This window comes from Tamandua tetradactyla, chromosome 18 (assembly GCF_023851605.1).
Source record: "Tamandua tetradactyla isolate mTamTet1 chromosome 18, mTamTet1.pri, whole genome shotgun sequence".
NCBI lineage: Eukaryota > Metazoa > Chordata > Mammalia > Pilosa > Myrmecophagidae > Tamandua > Tamandua tetradactyla.
Genome location: NC_135344.1, coordinates 51,583,928 through 51,606,321, shown reverse-complemented (window position 1 = coordinate 51,606,321; position 22,394 = coordinate 51,583,928). Strand labels below are relative to the sequence as shown.

Genomic DNA, 22,394 nt, shown 5'->3' with positions numbered 1-22,394 from the left:
CACTAAAACAGTATCTCTGTTAGCAAAACTCAATTTCTAACTGACAGAATGACCGTCTTCTGAAAATAGTTTCACCATCAATAAAGCAAGTGTATGAAAAGTTTTCAAAGGGTTGCAAAAGTAAGCAAGCTTAAAGTATGTGCTGGTTGTTCTGTACTGAAATTATGATTTGATGAGGAAAGGAGAGGATTTGATTTCCTTTTTTCTCAGGTATCTTGATGAGGAAAAGAGGGGGAAAGTTTCTCTTGCTCAAGTAGTCATTTCTCCTAGTCAAGCTCAACATACACACACAATTTCTTCATAGTTCTGGAAAATAAGAGATTTTTTAGTACTCACTTATACAGATATGGCAAACTAAGAGTGCTCAATATTTCTTTTTTAGTGGAGTGAGCTTTTAATGATCACTTTGCCAATCAACTTATTCAATCGGCACAAATGTCCTAAAGACAGTTTTGAAATCTCGATCTTTCAAAATGTTTAAACTTTTCCTAAAATTGACCTGCCATTCAGAAGACCAGTTAATGAGACATTTTAAAAATATTTTTTTAAATTAGGGAAGTTGTAGGTTTGAAGAGACATAATGCAGAAAATACAGAGTTTCCACATCCACCCCAACCCCTTGTTATCAACACGTTGCATCAGTGTGGAACATTTGTTACAATTAATGAAACTATTATTATAATTGCACTATTAACTACAGTCCATAGTTTACACTAGAGTTCACTGTTTGTATTATGCACTCCTATGTTTTTTTAAATTTTTACTATAATACATATATATATTACCTAGAATTTCCCATTTTAGCCATATTCCAATATATAATTTAGTGGTGTTAATTACATTCACAATGTGACTTTCATTATACTATTAAAATATCAACTAGGTTGAGACAGTCTTTCTAAAAGAAATTTCTTCACAGTTAAAAGGGAGAAAACAATTAGAAGTGTTTTCATTTGTGGCATAATAAAGCAAATTAAGCAAATAACTAGAATGGATTTTGTAGTCACACACCTGACATCAAATTAATTATCAATGTGTTATAGACATAAATCTCTAAATGGAGCTAAAACTACTGCTCACTTAACACATATTTTAATAAAGAACATCTACAGGAGATAGATATTTCCTACCACTAGGGAGCGTGTGTATGTACATGGCATAATAAAGAACTGTTGATACAAATTAAATCTTTAATTTTAAAGGTTTAAAATGAGACTATAAAGAGTATAAGAACTGACAATAAGCCGCTGAACCCCAATTTAACACCTAATAATACTTTGGGAAGACATCAGGGAAAACAATGCCATAGAGGAACATTACAATTCTTATCATATTAAACATATTTACATCAGTTCTACCAGCATTCAATCATGAGTTAGTCCTATTACTGAGATTTTAACCTCACTGATTCCAGTGGAGATTCTACTTTCAGATCTTAAGACAACAAAAGTTGTTCACTTACATTTTATACAATTTCTGCTTTAGCCTCCTTAAAAGGCCATAAAAATTTAAGAATCTTCCATAATTAAAAATTATGAGTATTTTCTAGATGGAGTTGAAAAATATTTTAAGAATTAGAATGGGCATGAAGAGAGAAGTTAGCATGGGTGAATAAATCGTTGTCTTAATGTTAATTTATCCCAAATACAATAGGTGAGTTGACAAACTTGAAGCCGCTTTTGTATTTTGTTTCTTTGTGTTTGTAAGAAATAACAAGTATATTTTGTACAAAACCCCCATGGCTTTTGTGACCATGCCATTATACATCCTAAAATATGTGATGGTCGTAATTCAAGCAGTAAAATGATCTACCAGTATACTGAGAAACCATTTTTAAGAGGAGGCAACTTTTTCCTTCTAGGAAGAAGAATAAGTTTCTACCAAAACTCAAGCTTAAAAAACAACAACAAAAAAAAAACCCACGAAAAACAAAAGAAGAGTTTAAAAAAAGAAAAACAACAACAACAAAAATAAACCTCAAGTTTAAGGGACTTGGTTTACTGGTTTATGACTAAAAGGGTAAGAAGCCAAGCCAAGCAAACATATTAAGCAAGTAGCAAACTTACCTGTACCATTGAGTGTAGTGTTCTTATTTGTGTACAGCCTGATCATATGTCCTATTGTTTTCACATTTTCTCTCAACATAATACCTCGAGCTTGAACCATAAAGAGGTATGTATTTGCTATAAATGAAAAAGAGAAAGAGAGAACATCATAACTTGACACATTTGTTTATTTAATGAAATAATATTCAGATTTGGTTAACTGCCTATTAAACCCAAACTGACTCAGTTAAGATGTACAGAGGGAAAACAAATATTAATGACTGTTCCTATTATCAAAACTCACAAAAACATATTGTTTTTCCTAAACAATAAAAAAAAAAGGTGGAAATATCTATTTATCAGATGAGGTGAGACTACATGAACAAATATAATGAATTGGTTGTCCCCACTATTTGTGAGAATATCAGGAATTCCCCAGATGGGGAAGTTTAATATTTCCTCCATTTTCCCCAGTCCCCCAAATACTTTTTATTTTCCAATCACAAATCTACCTACCAAGATTGTAAAAGCAGGCCAAATCAAAATCAATATACATTTTTAAGTCACTCCATTTACTTCTTTGTGTTAAGTTCTTCTAAAATAGGTCCCTAATTTCTTCCTTTGGGAGGAACTGGTAAACAGACAAGATTACAAAAATTCCTGATCTTAGAGATGCTAAGCTTCCTCAGAGAGGCACAGAACTAAAGCCTCAAGATCCTTGCCTGGTCTGATTCTGTTAGAACAGATTCTACAAAACTTTAAATAACTCACTGGATTTAAGTTGCCTCATCTAATAAAGACAATATAGCCCAAGATGTTCTTTAAAACCTCTTCTCTAAATTCTTTAAGCATAAAGCCAAAACATGTAATTATCATGGCAAAACCAATAACTGCAAAGCTCAGTTAATGATTCTCAATTTTAAGGTAAGCTGACTCAACCCCATCAACACCACTCTCAAAAAATTAACAGACTGAAAAAATTTTAAAAGCCAACTAATTTTCTGCACCATCTCTACTTCACAGAGATGGTACAGAAAGATGAACAAGATGTAATGTTTATTACCTCCTTTCCCATTTTTATGTAAATTTGAACTGGCTAAAAGTAGAAAATAAATAAAACTAGGAGAGAAGCACAGAAAAATAACACATTCTTTTTGCCTTCAATCCATAAAAGAAAGATGAGCAAAACCCAGATTTCACATAAGCTTTACCTCAATCATACTTAAGAGCATGTCTACATCCTTTCTAGAAAGCTGTACTGCAATCAGATTTAACTTGTTTAGGCTTGAATTGTTTCTGGTTATAAAAACTGGTTTTTATTATATTTTTGCTTCTGTGTGGACCTTAAGAGAAGAAAGAGAATAGGAAAAAAAGAAAAGAAAAAGAGTAGCCAACCAAAAATGTGGGAAATATGCTAAAAGTCCTAGCTAGAGCAATTAGGCAAGAAAAAGAAATAAAGGGCATCCAGATTGGAAAGGAGGAATTAAAACTATTTGTACATGACATAATCCTCTCCTTGGAAAATCCCAAGAAAACTATGATAAAGCAACTTGAGCTAATAAATTCAGCAAAGTGGTGGGATTCAAGATCAACACACAAAAATGAGTAGTTGTATCTATACACTAGCAGTGAGCTATCAGAAGTGGCAATTTTAAAAATTCCATTCAAAATAGCAACTAAAAGAATCAAGTATCTTGGAATAAACTTAACCAGTGCTGTAAAGGACCTGTACATAGAATACTACAAAACACTACTAAAAGAAATTGAAGAAGGCCTAAATAGATGGAAAGACATTCCATGTTCATGGATAGGAAGGCTAAATGTTGTTAAAATGTCAAGTCTAACCAAACTGATCTATAGAGTCAATGCAATACCAATTAAAATTCCAACAACCTACTTTGCAGAATTGGAAGGGTTATCAGATTTACTAGAGTTTGGAAAGGGGCTTCAAATAGCCAAAACCATCCTGAAAAGAATGAAGTGGGAGGACTTACACTTCCTGATGTTAAAGCTTATTAGAAAGCCACAGTAGTCAAACAGCATGGTAACTGGCATAAAGATAGACATACTGATCAAGAGAATCAAACTGAGAGTGTAGAAATAGACCCTCAGACCCATGGTCAATTGATTTTTGACAAAGCCCCCAAATCCACAGGACCAGGACAGAATAGTCCTTCAATAGATGGAGCTGGGAGAACTGGATATCCATATCCAAAGGAATGAAAGAAAAACAGCTACCTCATACCTGAGACAAAAATTAACTCAAAGTGTCTCAGAGACCTTAATATAAAAGCCAGTACCATAAGACTCCTAGAAGAAAATACAGGGAAATATCTTCAAGACCTAGTGATAGGAGGTAGTTTCTTAGACTTACACCCAAAGCGCAATCAATGAAAGAAAAAAAAATAGATAAATCAGAATTCAAGACTGAACTCTTCTGTGCTTCAAAAGAGGTTGTCAAAAGGGTAGAAAGGCAGCCAATTCGATGGGAGAAAATATTTGGTTACCACATAACAGATACATTTTTTTATAACCAGTATATATAAAGAAACCCTACAACTCAAAAACAAAAGGACAAACAGCTCAATTATAAAATGGGCAAAAGACATGAATACACATTTCTTCAAAAAGGACACTTAAATGGCTTAAAAAGCACATGAAAGACATTCATCTTTGTTAGCTATTAGGGAAATTCATCTTCATTAGCTATTAGGGAAATGCAAATCAAAACTACAAGAAAATCTCAGCTCACACCTATAAAAGTGACTACTATAAAATAAAAAAGAAAATTACAAAGATTGGAGAGGATGTGGAGAAATAGGAAGACATATTCATCGTTGGAGGAATGCAAAATGGTACAGCCGCTGTGGAAGACAGTTTGGCAGTTGCTCAGAAAACCAAAAATTGAGTTGCCCTATGACCCAGCAATTCCACTCTCATTATACACCCAGAAAATCTGAAAGCAGAGACACAAATGGACATTTACACACCAATGTTCATAGCAGCATTATTCAGAATTGCCAAAAGATGGAAATACCCCAAGTGTCCAACAACTGACTAATGGATAAACAAAATGTAGTATATACATACAATGGAACACTACTCTGTAGTGAGAAGGAATGAGGTCCTGAAGAATGCGACATCATGGATGAACCTTGAGGACATAACTGAATGAAATAAGTCAAACACAAAAGGACAGACAATGAATGATTCATTAACATGAACTAACTAGAATACGTAAACTTAGTCATAAAACATAAAATTTAGGTTCTCTAGAGACTGACAGTTGCTAGGGATTGGGGAGTGATTGCCTAACGTACAGAATTTTTAATGAGGTTGAACTTAAATGTTTGGAAATGGACAGACGTGAGAATTATTGGGATTATATATAATAATGCTGAACTGTAGGTGAATTTGGTTGAAAGGGGTTGTTTAGAGTCATGTATATCACTGATGAACCCTACAAATATAAGTTCTTTCATGAACTAGTACAAATAGACATTTGTACAAAGAGTTAACAGAGTTTATTACCTATTAATACCTTCACATTCTTTCATCAACAGTATCAGGTATATCACACCGATACTAGGGGTCAATAATGGGGAAGGATAAGGGGTTAAAGTATTCAGAGTTTTCTTTTCTTATGTCTATTATTTTTCTTTTCAGAGCAATGAAAACGGTCTAAATTTTAGTGTGATATGGCTACACAACTAGGTGATGATAGTGTAAGACACTGTATACTTTGGATGGATTGTATGGTCTGTGAATATATCTCAATAAAATTTCCAGGTTAAAAAAAAACAACAAACATGGGAGAGCATTCAATAAAAACCAAACTAATATAACCAATTCTAGATAAACCAAGATCAAAAGTTAAACTGAGATATAGGGAAAAAAGCAGCAAATAGGTTACGAACTTCACTTGGTTTACAGCACCATAGTTATTTAATCTCAAAGTTCTACATCAAATTTATTAGTGATGTAAATATCCTATAATATGTGTTCTATACCAACCTGCACAAGGAAGAACTGCTATAGAGTAGGTAGGACCAAGCCAGGTAAAAGACCCTGGCTTCAGAAATGATGTCAACCTAAACAAGGAGATGGGTAAGAACATGGTACGTGCTGGAAACATACAGCTTTTATTTTTAATTAACATACTAGTCATTTAAAGAAAATTGTTGACATCTTGAAACCAAATCAAATTTAAGTAGCAAGGAAAAAGGATCAGGAATAGGAAAAAATCAATGTCAAATCCTCCTAAAAACTTTCAAAATATTAGTAACAAAAACAGCGAAAAAAAGATGAATGCAGATGGCACCTGTGACAAAGGCGAATTATTTCTCAAAAAAAAAAGCATTATACAAAAAATAAAAAAGAGCATTATACTAGTCAATAAATAGATGGGGGTAGGGGAGGGCTGGCACACAAAGGAAAGCTAGACACCAAGCTCTCCAAATGAAGACACATTCATTTATTTTACATAATTTACTGCTAACTGAGTTCAATTCCTTAGGTTAATGTTCCTCCCGGTTATAAACCCTAAATATCAAAACCCATTAGGGAATGAAGTTATGTTTAAATATACAGTCCATAAAAAGAAGAAAGTGATGTGTTCAAGTGAAGACAACAAAACCAGCACAACTCTAGTTCCACAATCTTATTATTAAAACATCATAAAACTACATGAATCCACACTTAAAGAACTATGCACTTACAAATTATCATTAATATAATTTGCAATTTCCTATTAGCAAGTCTCAGAGGATATTCTTCTTTAGGACTTCTATTACAACTTAAAAGAAACTACACTAATCCGGTAGGCCCTTCATCTTACTTGATTATATCTGCAAAGACCTCTTTTCAAGTAAGGTCCTAGTCACAGGAACCAAGGGTAGAACTCCAACAAACCTTTTTGGGTACACAATTCAATCCACAACAGTTACTATTTTTAGTTTTTCTATTGGTTACTTCCATAGCCTTGGGGGATATGCATACACCATTATTTCTCTTTTTGTCAACTATACGGAGTACCTCTGGATCCTCCTCTTTTTTTTTTTTTTAGGTGCACGGTCCGGGAATTGAACCCAGGTCTCCTGGGTGAAAGGTGAGCATTCTACCACTGAACCACCCCTGCACCCTTGATTATCCTCTTTTAAAAGGAGGCTCTTAGTGTCCCAACCTTGCCTTTAGCTTTCGTCACCCTTTCCCCAACCTCTCTTGTCTGTATTTTCATTTTTAACTTTCTCTTCCTTCCTTTTTGATCTCAAAAGCTCAGACACTAAAACCTATCAGAACTTAGTTAAAATAATGCCATGTATTGACTAATTTAGTTCATTTTCTGTTTGCCTCTGCATTGTGAAACAAATCTAACTTATCAGTTCTGCTTCCCAGAGGGGAAAAACTACACTTTAAGAAATTTGAAAAATCAAGAGTTTACAAATGCTTTTAGGCAATGGCTCTGGGTTGGTGAGAGTAAAGAATTATGAACTTGCCTCATTCTCAACTTATGAAAATTAAAGAACTTATCTGCTATAAAGCTATGCCCTTCCCACCCACCTCCACCCTTACTGTTCACTGAAAGTGCTGTATAAATTCCAGACAAAGAGAAAGTACCAATCTGCAGGAATTCAGATAGATTTTCTGGGCTTTGAAGAACTGAGACACAACAGTATCTAATTCCAATAACCACGTTCCTAACACTATGACATGCCACCTCAATTTCCAGGTTTTTTAACAAGGCTAAGTCAAATGAAGAGGGCTGGTCAGACATTTTGGCATGTGGTTAGAAATGTAGGGCTGGAGCTTCTGAAAAAGGGGTCAGAAGTAAATTTTGAGTAAAAATTCATATAAAAGTAAAAATTGGAGCTGTGGTGATGAATTACCAGAGGGAAAATTACATAGAAAAGAGTCAAGGTGAAGGTCACATGCATCAAGACCAGCCACAAATTGGAAGCACAAAGGAAAAAGACCCCAAGAAGAATTCATCTGAGCTTGGCTGCAGTGAAGAAGCTAATGGAGAAAAGAGGGGGCGCACAACCCTATTAAATGTTACAAAGGCCTATAAGAAAGACTTAAAAAAAAAAACAATGGCTTAAACAAAATTTTTTAGGGCAGGCCACGGTGGCTCAGCAGGCAGAGTTCTCGCCTGCCATGCCAGAGACCTGGGTTCGATTCCCAGTGCCTGCCCATATGGAAAAAAAAAATTTTTTTTTAAAGTAATACTCAGCATATATTCTTTGCCAGGCACCTTAGATGTACTTTATATATACTAACCCATTTAATCCTCAGAAACAAGCCTAGCAGATGGGTACTATTATTATTCCCATTTTACAGCAAGGAAGTTGAGGCATAAAGAGGTGAAGTATCTTGCTCAAGGTTACACAATTAGGAGCAAATGGTGGAGGTAGAACTCACATCGCAACAGTTAGACTCCAGTAACCTAATCCCTTACCACCATATCATTTAATGTCTTAAAAATGCTTCTAACAGATTGTACAACAGGACTGATGGTAAAAATTCAGAGATGGATAGCACAATGCCACCTGACCATAGTACAATAATATAAGTACACTGAATGGAGCTGAATGTGAGTATGATTGAAGGAGAAGGGTTGGGGGCACATATGACACAGAAGGAAAGACAGAGGATAAAGACTGCGATGTTATTATTCAGGAATGTCTAGAGTGGACAACGATGTTGATTAAATGTACAAATAAAAAAAAAGTTTTTGCATGAGGGAGAACAAATGAATGTCAACATTGCAGGATTTGAGAAGGGATGGGATACAGGAAAAGGTACTATCAATGCAAGCTTGGATCTACAGTCAACAGTAACATTGTGATACACTTCCACTGACTGTAACAAAGGCCTTATGTCAAAACTAAATGTGAACAGGTCAGGGGCATTGGGGAAGGTATAGGTGCTTTGTGGAAGAAAAGGAAAAGTCTTCCTGTAGATTATGGTGGCAAAGGCATGTCTATACATTTAGGCTGGATTGTATAATGTATGAATAAAACTGTTTAAAAATGAAAAATAAATGAACAGAGAGAAATGAGGGCTAGAGAAAGAGATGTGCCTATTCACTGTTGGTAGGAAACTGAGAGGTGCAGCCCCTTAGAGGGCAGTGTGGGTTGGATGGCTAGGGTGGGGTTGCCACATGATCCTGAAACCCCGCTGCTCAGTCTATACCTAGAGGAACTGAGTGCGGGGACAGGAGTGGACATTTGCAGACTGGTGTTTACGGAGGCAGTGTTCAAGATTCACAATGGATGGAGGTGGCCTAAGGGTACAACAACTGAGGAACAGAAGGGGGAACTGTGGTATACACATGGATTGCAAAAAAGGCATGAAGTTGTGAGGCATGCAACTAGGTATTTGAACCTTAAGGACTACATGCTGAATGAAATTCAGGAACAAAAAGATAAATATCATCATGCCTCAATCATATAAACTAACTATAATACACAAAAACTCAGTGAACTGAAGTCAAGAACATGGGTTATCAGTTTGGGGCCTATTGTAAAGGGTCCTAGATTGTAAGCTCTTGAAGCAGTCACAGTTGTAACTGTTATTTCTAAACTCTGAGATACTGAACTGTTTGTTTATAACCTGGTCGTTCCCAGAAACCTTGGGTATTTGTGTGACACCTGAGACTCAGAGTTAGAGCTCGGAAGCCATGAAAGTCAGTAGTACCCCATACAGGAACGGTTTAAAAAGTTGAAAAAGTTATCAGACTTCGAGTAGAGATATGAATGAAGCTGATCAGGATTAAGGGAAATCAGAATAAGGGTAAAGGATGATGTGGCCCATATTTTCAAACTCCAATTACTGTTTGAGACCAAAGGGAGAGATGTTTATTCAGTGCAAAATTTATATTCCGGGTAGTGCATTACCTAATTTAACTTATATGGTCAGTTTAGTTAAACACCATAAGTACATAGACTTTTGAATAGGACATGAGATTTTGTTGGTTTGTTGGACAGTGAATAAAGAAGTATTTGCAAAGCTCCCTTGAGGGACTGGGGAGAAAGGAGGAAATATTTAACTTCCCCATTAGGAGGATTTCTGATATTCTCACAAGCAGTGGGGACAACCAAATCAAGAGCTGAGCCCTCAATCTTGTGGTTCACCCCTATGAAACTTGTTCCTGCAAAGGACAGGCTAAGTCTACTTAAAAATTAGGTATAAGAGTAACCCTCAGAGAATCTCTTTTGTTGCTCAAATGTGGCCTCTCTTTCTCTAAGCCAACATGGCAAGTGAACTCACTGCCCTCCCCACTTCGTGGGACATGACTCCCAAGGGTGTAAATCTCCCAGGCAACGTGGGACAGAACTCCCAGGATGAGCCAGGACCTGGCATCAAAGGACTGAGAAAGCCTTCCTGACCAAAACCGGAAGGGAGAAATGAGACAAAATAAAGTTTCAGTGGCTGAGAGATTTCAAATAAGAGTTGAAAGGTTATCCTGGAGGTTATTCTTATACATTATATAGATATCCCTTTTTAGTTTATGATGTATTGGAACGATTGCAGGGAAGTACCTGAAACTGCTGAGCTGTGTTTCAGGAGCCTTGACTCTTGAAAGGTGAGTCATCTTTCAAGAGTAAAAAGATATAACTTTATATATATCTTTATATATATAAAGATGACTGTATAAAGATATAACTTTTACAAAGTGACTGTGTGATTGTGAAAACCTTGTGTCTGATGCTCCTTTTATCCAGGGTATGGACACATGAGTAAAAAAAAAAAACATGGATAAAAACTAAATAAATAATAGGGGGGATAGGAGTCAAAATAAATTATGTAGATGGAAATACTAGTGGTCAATGAGAGAGACAGGTAAGGGGCATGCTATGTTTGATCTTTTTCTTTTTTCTCTTTATTTCTTTTTCTGGAGTGATGCAAAAGTTCTAAAAATGATCATGGTGATGAATACAAAGCTATGTGATGATACTGTCAGCCACTGATTGTACACCATGTATGGCAGGTACATGTGTGAAGATACGTCAATAAAAATATTTTTTTAAAGAATGCTATTGAAATCACTGTTACTTTCAAGAGAGTAGTTTCAAGAAAGTAATAGGAACAAATGGAAAATAGTAAAGGGTTAAGCAACTAGATAGTGAAAAAGTGAAAGCAGCAAGCTTCACAAAAAGAAACTAGGTGCGTAGTAAGGCTTTAGCATCACTACAGTCTGAGTGTTTAGAAGAAGACAGCGGAGGGAGGAAGGGTAAATAATTCAAAGTTATCAGAAGAAGCAAAAGGAAGGAGGGAGAAGAACATATTCACTGGTGGGACAGCATAAGCATAGGCTCTGAGACGCACTGGCATAGAACATATCTAGGGAATAACAATCCAACTTGAGTAGAGTTTGCTAGTAACAGAAAATAAATTGGAAAGATCCAAGTGGATAGAAGATCTAAAAAAAAAACAGAAAGGAGAGTCGAAGATCCAGAGGTCATTGTGAGGATAAGTAAGTCTAACAAGGTAAGAAAGTGCCAGGAGCGGGAGGTTAGGAAGTCTGGTCTGGAGAAATGGAAAGGAAAGGAGGCCACCCAGGAGGACACCCAGGGCATGGTCAAGAGAAGCAAAGTTGAAAAGCAAGGACTGGGCTCCCTCATGGGCCTTACGCCACCAGTGGCTATAAAGCACAGTGGGGAGAACTGAGTAGTAACTGCCAAAGCCATCCAGGATGCAGCATGTTGGAGGGCATGTATTTCTAAAGAGAAGGGAAATGAACTGAGAGGTTTTCTTCTTTCCACATCTAGCCCCTAGTCCAACAAATTCCCAGACACTGTTTTTTCAAGTTGATAAGGCAAAATATATTATCTACAATAATAGTGATGCAAACTCCAGAATAACACCAGATGAAGGGGAAATACCATTCATTTGCCTATTTGCCTAGGTCCAACATATCGCTTGGATTAAAAACAAAAATTAACAAACTCTAGGCTATGCCAGGCTGTAAATCAAATAATATCGTTTATGCTTAAACAAAGAAACTTACCATGGTGATAATATTCAAAACTACATAACATTGATTTTAGAAACCAATAAAATTCAAGGTGAGGTACAGCTTCAAGGAAATCTACAATGCAAATAATTATCAACCTATAATATCCTCCTCCACACCTTTCACATAAGTCATGGATTGATAAATAAAGAGAATAAAAGAATTCTATTTTCAGATCCCATTTTATCAAATAATAACAAATACAATGTTCACATACAGTACAGATCTATTTCAGGCCTTAGCCAACCACTCAAGCTTTGCTGCTGGAGACACCAAAAAAAGTGTACACCAGAACTTCTCTACAATGTGTATCTGTACCATTCCCACTCCATTTTGGTAGCTTAATAGTATTAGGTTATTTGGGGAGATTATTTGTGTTTGAATACTGATCAAGGTTAAATATTTTAAAATAAAATTTGACTTCCAACTGTTTCATTAAAGATGTTCAGGGTAAAGACATTGGTTTATTCAACGAATATTTATTGAATGCCTATCATTTACCAAACAGTATCAGAAATTAAGGGGCCATGTGGATTATCTTGCAAAGAAGCAAGATCCTGAAGAAGCCCAAACTGCCTAAAACATATGAAGTCTCTTTTGCAACAATCAAATCATCAGTTCAGCCTTGTTGAAACTTAGAAGATAACTCAAAAAGTATACTCAGTCTAGCAATATGAAAATACTGCTCTAACACATGATAGCTCTCGGGACTATCGTCTGTTAATTTACTATGTTATTTTTCTAAAGCAAATACTTCTTTGAGTCTGATAGGAGCCTTAAGAGACTCACATCACAAGTTAGAGTTATAAACCACACTGAGAAGCAGGATTCAGAGGAAATGAGAGAACCAGGAAAGAAGATGAAGGCAATTAACTAGATTTTAAAAATCTAATCAGTAAGAAAACTCATTTAATGAGATTACTGACTAAAAGATCAACCCATAAATAAACATGCCCAGGGAACATTATAAAATTGTTGAATATTAATGATTTCAGAGCACATATGGTGAAAATTAAATGAATCTCTATCCACTTAAGATTTCTATTGTAGTGAGGAAAAAAAAGAACTACTTGAACTGTATATTTTACAATCCTCCCCAATTGCCTTGTATTTTTACAACTGAAATACTTTTAAGAATCTCAATTTACATACGTATGAAAGGAAAGGCAGAGAGGGGGGAATTACATTGGAAACAAATTTCAAAGATTTCCAAAGATAGAGTATATTTTCAAATGGGTAAACAAGGCACCTTATAATTCTCTACATTTAGTCTATTGATTCAAATGAAAATAAAGTTCAATTTCTCTTCCTATGAGTGAAACTGGTAATTGCTCCATAATTAGAAGTCATAATTTCTGAGCAATTATCTTAATTATCAGGAAGACAATATATGTAGCATGGTTTCAGTAAAATCATATCGCCATTTGCAAGCCTAGAATATCTAAAAACAGAACAGGCCATATATTTTAACAAAGATACCATGTTATAATAACAAGTCTCACATAGATACCCTAATGTAGAGCTATAATACAAAGGCTGTTCTAGCCAAATGCTATAGAAAATAATGTTTTGAAATTACTTCCATGATTCCTCACATGTAAGGCTGTATACATACGGTTTAATAATGATTACTGATACTATTAGCTACAATATAACTTCCGAATAATTTAAAACACTAAATAAATTTAGGATCAGCTGTGACTCAATCACCTAGTCACTGCAGATTCATAAAGAAAAGCATGAGCCTGGTGGTCTTAAATGATGTATCTGTCCATTCTGTTCATTTTTCTTCTGGAAAAATAATTCTTCACCATGACAGTCATCTTTATCTCCAGTAAAACATAACATTATAAACAGGCTAAACTGTTTTTTTTTTAACAGTAAAATAAATTCTCTCAAGATCAAATAAGATGATCAATTTGGGAAAGTAAAGCTCTCCAGCATTTAATTCCACCACCCCTTCCCCCCCCAAACACACACACCATTTGAGATGTTCATAAGAAATAAAGTTCCTGGGCTCCAGAATTACCTGGAGTGTATGTTAAAACTGAATCTGAATCTCTGGCAGACTGACCCGGGAAATAAGCTGACTTAAGCACACCCCCAAGTAAGATGTTTGAAAACCATTGTCTGTAGCAATTCTCTAAATATAATAACCTTTATATCGAGCAAAAAAGTAAAATCTTCCTAACATATTAAATATAACCTTTCACTTAGCTTTAAAATTTATGTACGGCCTCCTATTTATTCAGTCATAGAAGAGTCGGTTTCATCCTTAATGAACATACAACATGTCTGGCAAAGACAGAGATTAACACTAATTCAAATAATTAGTCATGAAAACAAAGATTCAAGCAAAAACTCTTATTTATTATAGAAGAAAAATCAACTACAAGTTTAAGGTTTAAATTTATGAAGTATATTTCCCTAAACACTTTGCTGTGCTTCACAGCCAAAAATATAACTGCTGATTAATATCCTTTAAGCTATCTTCTTTAATCTTTTTGCTTTTGCTTAAACCAAACTCTTTCAAGTTTGGCTACGATGAAAAACAAGTATACTCAAGAGGAGAGCACCCCCCCCCCCAGGCAGTCTGACATGAAATATAAATCAAGTTGGTCCAATATGGGATTTGTATGCTAAAGGAAAATAAAATTGGGTGTCACAAGAAATTTTCTAGTGTGCTCAACACATAAGGCAAAAACACCTAGTTAGAATCAGAGTATATTCTTCATTTTCCAAAGCTCTATTAAGAGCATTGAGGTGTCCTCAGAAAACCTACTTTCAACCTTCAATCGACTTGGTTCTCTGCTCTAATCACAGTACCACCAGTATAGTATTCACTTTGGTTATTATCCTGACAAAAGGCAGGAATGGAAAGAAAGGTCTTGCTGGGGTTTTGGCTTTTTTTTTTTTTTAAGTATTAAATCCGTGTGACTTTCAAGAATTAAAAAACAAATGATAAGAAAATCAGATTCAAAGGAAAAGAGCCAAGAGGGAGAAAAGTGGACTGCAGCCCAGTGAGAAATGTGAAGACAGAGGCACCCAGCTAAGCCATGTCCAGATGTCTGGCCCCAGAATCAATAAATGCTTGTTGGTATAAACCCCAAAATTTGGAGGTAATTCATTACAAAATAATAGATAATCAATACACTGGGCAATTCTAGCATTTTCTCCACTATTCCCAATTCCTATCCTTGCCCCCAAGCCCCCTCCACATTCTCCAAAGATGCCAAACATCCAATATCAGAATGACACCACTGAGTCAGCAAGGGAGAGAACAAAGGAGTTTCAGTACCAAGAAAAGTGATTTAATTAGAAACATTCGGTCATGTAGCAATTTTTTACTAAGCCTCTAGTACGTGCCAACACAGAAAACCAGAGTCTAGGAGACAGTTCAATCCGTATTGAACTACTTGGAAACATATAACTCCTCACTCTCAACAGGTAACTCAGTCTCCAACACGTGAACTACTTCCATTTCCCCTCTCCACAATGCACTAAATTTTTATTGCAGATAACTTCATCTCCTTCTCTCCCATCTGCAAATTTAATTGTACCTCCATACTTGATCTTGCTCCCCCTAACCAATCTCCCTGATTCCAGTCTTGCTCCCTTTCATCCATTTACACTGGTGCAGCCTAAATGAGCTAAGATGAAAACTCTGATCACGTCACCCTCCTACCTAAAATGTTCAATGGTCTGACATGGTCCTCCAGCTGAAGTCCAACTTCTTGAACTCAATTTACCAAGAACCTCCATGAATGGACCATGATTTATCACTCTGGCTTCAACTCATACTACTTCTTTCAACTTTCTATTCCTTTCTCACCCTTTAGCCTTCAAATATTCTATTCCTGCTGGAAGAACATTTTCCCAATCTTACTCTTTTATTACCTAACTTAACCTGAGGTCTATTTAATCTTTGTTTGCTATGAGTGTTCTCCTTAGTGCCTAAACTAGTTTAGTGTCCTTCCCCGCTCCATACTCCTACAGTGACCTGTATTTTACACTTTATTTTAGTTGGCTCCTTAACTGTCAGAAGTTTCCACTGACTATATGCTCTACAAAGGAAGATGCTGATCTGTTCAGTGCTGAACCCCAGTGCCTTATACACTCTAACACTGTCGTACAAGAGAAGGAATGAAGGCTTCCTAGATCACAATCCATAATCGGTTTCCTTTCTCAAATCTTCAAACCTGGTTCTTTCTCTCTAAAGCTCCACACAAATCCAAGCTGCCCCATCTTGTAAGGTTCTCCCTTTAACTCAACTTTGCCCTCTTACTGTATCCCCAGCTTTCCAACAAATGAGCCACTTTCATTTGACCTTAACCTTGCATGGAACAGTAAGGCTGGTGGCTCAGGGCACTAATTACCAAATAAATATTCTTTCACACTTTATCCCATTGTAACATTCACCTTGCTGATGTGGCCTTCTTTTTTTTTTTGGCATGGGCAGGCACCAGGAATTGAACCCAGGTCTCCGGCACAGCAGGCAAGAACTCTGCCACTGAGCCACTGTTGCCTGCCCGTGGCCATATTTTTAACTTTCAATTTTCTTCTTTCTTTTTAGTAAGACCGCTCTTCAGTTTCTCGATCAATTTTTCCCTTTATTTTCCCACTCCTCTCTCTCTACTTGCTCCAAACTGCTAGATTTCATCTAAGGCTATTATCTTCTTCCCTCCCTACAAGCTCTCTTTGTGGTCATTTCAAACTCCGGGGTGTGAAGCACACTGACTCCCTTTTGAAGCTGGGAATTGAAAGGCAGAGTCTTACGGGAAACCTGAAACTACACTTGGGCCTCCTCCATATTCTGATTTAACCTTAGTGAGATACTTCTGCTTGCAAGAGTGGGTTTTATCAATCAGGTATGTTGGGAAAGAAGCAGGTAAGTAACATCCCAAATCTCCAAATTTCTCACCTGTAAGACATTCTCCTGAGCTCTTAGGCTTTATTCCTATCTGCCACCTTAGTGACAAGTTATTCTTTGCTAACCCACAGGCATCTCAGCTCAACTTCTCTAAAACGAAAATATTACCCCTAAAATATGTGCCTTTCTATATTGCTTATTACTAGCTTCCTGGGTATCTAAGCTAGAATATAAACACCATCTTAAAACTTCATCCACTCCTTCAATCCCATTATTCCCATCCTCTTAACTCTGCCCCAAGCAAACCACCTGCCCTGATCGGGGTCTAATCTTTTACTGCCTGAGCCTCTGCCCCCTTGGCCCTGGTATTGACTGCACTGTCCATACTAGGAGGATCACTCTAAAACAAATGACTGCATCATACCCTTCTTTAAAACTTTTATTTCCTGCTATTCACAGAACAAAGTTTTTAGCATTGGAAGTGTGGCCAGCACGGGAAAACCGGAGGAGGAGATGCCCAACACTGCAGTCCAAATAAGAAAAACCCCTCCAAGGGGTCATGTAGGTCAGAGCACTTGCTGAAGAAAAAACGAAAGCAGAAAGCAAGCTACAGCAGATCAAAAAGAACACAGCCAGACTCACCCCACCAAGGAGAGAAGCCTGGAGGCTGTGATAAGACAGCTGCAGAGCAGCTATCTTCTAAGCTAGTACAGAGTGAACCCACCCAAAGTCTCTGAGGACTTTAAGTAAGGACCTAGCTACCTACCCCTTCACACAATGCAGATGCATGCCCACACAACCCACAGACTTACCACCCATCATTGTCATCTCCGTCATTCCCTGCAGGGCACAAACCCCCAGGAGGCCCCAATATCAGAGCACTTCGACAGGTAATTCCCCAACAGGCCCTTTAAAATCCAGACCAAAGTGGCTTAACCAGATTCCACTTCCACTCAAAGAACAAAACAGTGAAATCCCCACTCCTAGAGGTTAGGCAACATTCCGAACTCTACAGTCCCACTGCTTACAGGCACATTTATCTTCAGTCTTAATCAGAGACAAGCTACATTAGCTCACAGCTGTGATAAAGCACCTAACCACCAGAATGGGTAGGGGAAACCCAGAGACCTTTCCCAATCTGGCCCATGTGCTGCCCTGTAAGTGTTAGCCAGATGTAACAACTGCCATTTTCTGGAACGTACCTTTGCTGGTGTTATCTCCTCTAACAAGGGTTCCTCTCCACCCCCTACCCAGTCCAGACAAATCCTATCCATCTTCTATGACCCACTCCAACCATCACCACCTCTGGAAATCTTTAACAAGACTTCACTTCCGCAGCATGCTTTCCAAGGACTCATTCCTTGGACAAGTACTCAATGGGGCTCACCCCATTGTATCGAGGGAAACAACTCTGTCTTAATCATCTCTTTATCTTCCATGCTTCACTCAACATCCATCCTTTATCAGATGCCAATTTGTGTTTGTGGAAAAAATTTAAGTCTGCTCATCTTCTATATAGCAAAAACAACATCCATTTAGGGCAGTAGTTTTGAGTAAAATGTGTTGTGTTGGAGTTCTGTTGGCAACATTTTCTAACTATGTGCAATTCCATTGTCAATCCAGTCAGGTCACAATCTTGGAAGGAGACAGGAAATTGCACTCATCTTTTTGCAATCACACACAAAAGTAGCTGCAGAATGAGAAACAATTCATGGCTCCTTCACCTACTGCATGGGGCTAGGGCAATTTGTCCATGGACTTTTGGTGGTCATGATAATGGTGGTGGTAGGTCTGCAGGCCAAATTTTCTGAATACTGAAGTTTGGAATATAACAACGACTATTCCCTGAATTAGAAATTTCGCAGAAAAATTTCAAATAATTCTTAAAATAATGAGTGCTGGATTCTATGGAATAATTATGAGTTCTGGGTTCACCGTAGATTAAGCCTCAAATAGTCAAGAAAATGCTGAGCGACATCTGAAAACATAACTAAAAAGATAATATTATCGGCAACAGTGTGGCACATCTGCTTGGGAGAAAGGCAGGAAGGAAAGTGCACAGGTGAAAGAGATTTAAAAAAGTAATTAATATGATAGAAGGGCTGTCTGGAAAGGTAGATGACAAAAATAGGTCTCTGAATCAAAGAGGTAGAGAAATATCACTGAACTTTACCAAAGAGATTGCTGTGGATAAGCTAAATAAGCATTTTTAACAGAAGAGTTCTGAAATATTTATTTAGCACTAATAAAAAGGGCTCTGTTACACAACATATAAGTCAGCCATAAGAAAATTTTGCCTGGAGACGTAATTAAGCTAAAATATAAATTATCTCAAGAAATTTCTATGTATATCTAATGAAAACTAGTTATTAAAATAAACAAATTTTGGATATATCTTAAATGAAAAATGTGGGATGAGATGGAAAGTATGCAGACATTTCTGTTGTATACCAAAATACCATGGTTGTCTGGTAGACAAGCACTTCTGCAACTGATTGTTGCTTTGTGAGCTGAACTCACCACATTTTCCATGAAACACCATTATTACTTGGAAGAAGAACAAACTATGGTTATTTAGACGAGTGTATTTGACCATTTTCTCAAAAATCCACAGTCAACCATGTACTTCAAGAAAAATGGACAGTATTTATTGTCAATGATAAAATTCAAACTTTCATGCCAAAATTTGAATTTTCAAAAAACATTTTCCAACATTTAAAGAAATACAAAAGATAAACAAGGAGGCTTTATTTTTTTGGCTAAACAGTACTGGGTTTTGGAAAAAGTTTCATAAATTGATAGCATTTTATAAGTTTTGATTTTCATTCTTCTTACTGGCATTGATTTTTTCTTGTCATAAATTATAAGATACACAAAAACAGTAGTCTAAACCCTTTCAACCTAATTACCTATATGATAACCACCAAATCTTTTATAACATGTCAGGGGCTGTTGTATGGTAAACAATAAGCATTCAAAGAGGAAAAATGTATTAGCATTTCACATCAACTGAATTTTAAAAATCTATAGATACAAGGGAAAAAAAGAATCGATAGATACTATCTTAATGCACTAACAAAAAAATGGATGACAATCAAGTAAAAGATGGAATTTCGGTTTTCTTTGATTGGCTTTTTGAGTAATGTAACTTCAAAATGTTTCTCAAAATACCCAGAAAGAAAATTGTTATATAAATGCAGAGAAACATTCCCCCCAAAATCTCTGAGTTAAATGCCTGAAAAAATAACATCTCCAAAGATGTTCAACCATTAAGAAGCTACACATGAAAATAAAAATTACTATAGAATAAGGTGTTAATTTATCAGACTTCCAAAATGGCAGAGGATTTTAAGAAAAGCTTGACTAACTACCCTCAATAGACTGAACAATCACTGTCATTTCTACTACAGCCTTCAAGGGTTGTTTTTATTTGGTTTTTAGCCTAAAGAAAACACTGCATTAATGGAAAATGTTAAAATATTTATACTCCTTCAAACTTTAACTGAACTTCTATTTTGGGATACAACAAGGTTTCAACCATCCATGTCCTTTCAAACATCATACCTGGATGCATACATTTAAGCTTTCTTACTTGGATCCAATCTCAATGAGGTTTGCTTCTTCCTTCCCACATGGGATTCATTATGATAATCTATTATCATATAAGACAACGTCCTCATAATGCCATCTCAAATTCTGCAGGTGTTGTTACTCTGTAAGAGCTGTACATTTTTAACTAACCCAGGTGTGAAATGGCACTGTCTCAAAGGACTAATCAGGGCATAAAAAAAGAGAGGAAATGCTGAGTGCTACTTAAATTACTTAGTTTAATACTACATATTAAATACATAGTACCCAGGAAAAGCAAGTTTTGTAAATATGGTATCTTTTAATATTCATATGAATTTCCTATTTTTTCATTTGTTAGAATTATGCCATGTTGGTTCCTTTTCAACTAAGGAGGACAGATTAGGATATTTAACAAAGAAGCCAATTCAAACAGATTATGCAAAACTGTTTTGGACCAAATGTCAAAAAACTATAAATGAAAGGTTAAATTTTTAAACTACAAATTGTTTTACCTAATTGTTATTTTCATTATCTCAGAAGTCACCCTTACAGGTAGCAGAGGCAATCTAACCTAGACAAGCACAGCCAGGCAGACTAAACAATGGAGCATTATTTTTACAAGACAACTCATGGCCCCAAAAATGCTCAAGTGTGGTACAGATGTTCATTGACCCCATTCTGAAAAAGTGACCTAGAACTCTAGAACAAATACGAATCTGAACTCAATCACATTCTCTGCTATTGGTTTCTCCATCACATTTTTGCAGCCAGTTACTTCGGAGGGTGTTTTAAGAAAACTAAGGTAAAGTACAGACCCACAGACGATATTAAATGGATAAAGCTGGCGTGAATATACCAGGAAAGTGAGCAAAGCACTCAGAGAGATCACACTTAATTGTATGTCCATTTAAACCTACCTTTGAGTTAAACATGCATTTACAAAACTCACATACCAAATCCATTCCCCGAAGCAGTTTATGTGACACGTCTGAAACAGCATTTCAAATAAAATGCTTCCTGCGGGGCCCTGTTTCTACAGCTTCCAAATCCCAGAAGCAACATCCTGCACTTCCTTCGGTGTGACCGTGGAAGGTAAGGGTGTGTCTCGTGCTTACCGATGCCCGGAGCCACATAGATGAAGTACAGACAAGACGAGGAGAGGGAAAAGAAGAAGATGAAGGCGACGAGGGAGCGATTGGAGACCCGCATCATCCGCCGGAGCACAGACATCTTCTTCTTCCCGGCCAGCAGCTCAGGCTGCGCTCTCAGATCGGACTCGGGAGCACTGTCCAGGCCCTAAACTTCCATGAATGTACTAAGAACGCCGAGAATGCAGCCGGGCCCGAGCCGAGAGGGTCTGGGGGACAGGGTTCAAGCGGGAAGGAGGAAAGGGGAGGGAGAGGACGAATGAATGGGAGGACCCAGAATCGGAGGAGGGGAGGCGTGGGAGGATGAAGGGGAAGGGATGGAGGGAGGAAAGGGCACGCGGGCGGGGACCCGGGAACGGAAGGACCTGAGAAGGCCCGGGAAGGGCGAGGACGCGCGTTCTAGCAGCCAGACAGAGACAGGAGGAGGGGCTGCAGGTGGGGAGAGGCGCGGGCCGCGCGCGCCGGCGCCCCTGCGGAGAGGGCCAGGGAACTGCAGAGCGTCCGGGGCCCCCGGCGGCTCCCGCTTCCCGAGCGCGGCGGCGTCCAGGGCGCCAATCCCCAGTGCTCCGAGTCGCGCCCGCGGGCGAGCCGCAGGCCTGCGCCGCTGCCTCCCCGGGACCGCAGTCTCTCGTGCCTGCGCCCAGCTAGCGTGGGCGCGGGGGCCGCAGCCGGCACGCGCGACGCGCAGGGGCCCGCGAGGGCCCTGGGGGCCGAGGAGCTGGGCACTCGCCGACGCGCAGCCTCCT

General features: G+C 37.6%; 1 protein-coding gene across 3 annotated transcripts in view; it reads right to left on the bottom strand.

Annotated features, from left to right (window-relative positions):
• Positions 1 to 22,150, bottom strand: part of B4GALT6 (beta-1,4-galactosyltransferase 6) — a 68,051-nt gene extending 45,901 nt beyond the window's left edge. Inside the window, exons 1-2 of one of the 3 annotated variants that reach the window (XM_077135713.1) lie at positions 21,616 to 22,150; positions 2,067 to 2,183 (exon numbers count right to left, since the gene is read on the bottom strand). In XM_077135713.1, coding sequence (XP_076991828.1) covers positions 2,067 to 2,183; positions 21,616 to 21,730 — 232 coding nt within the window. In that variant the 5' untranslated portion in view covers positions 21,731 to 22,150. Of the gene's footprint in view, positions 1 to 2,066; positions 2,184 to 5,135; positions 5,216 to 12,054; positions 14,015 to 21,615 lie in introns of those variants that run through there. The other 2 variants (XM_077135714.1, XM_077135715.1) reach the window with 2 other exon arrangements.
• Between the last annotated feature and the right edge of the window lie 244 nt (positions 22,151 to 22,394).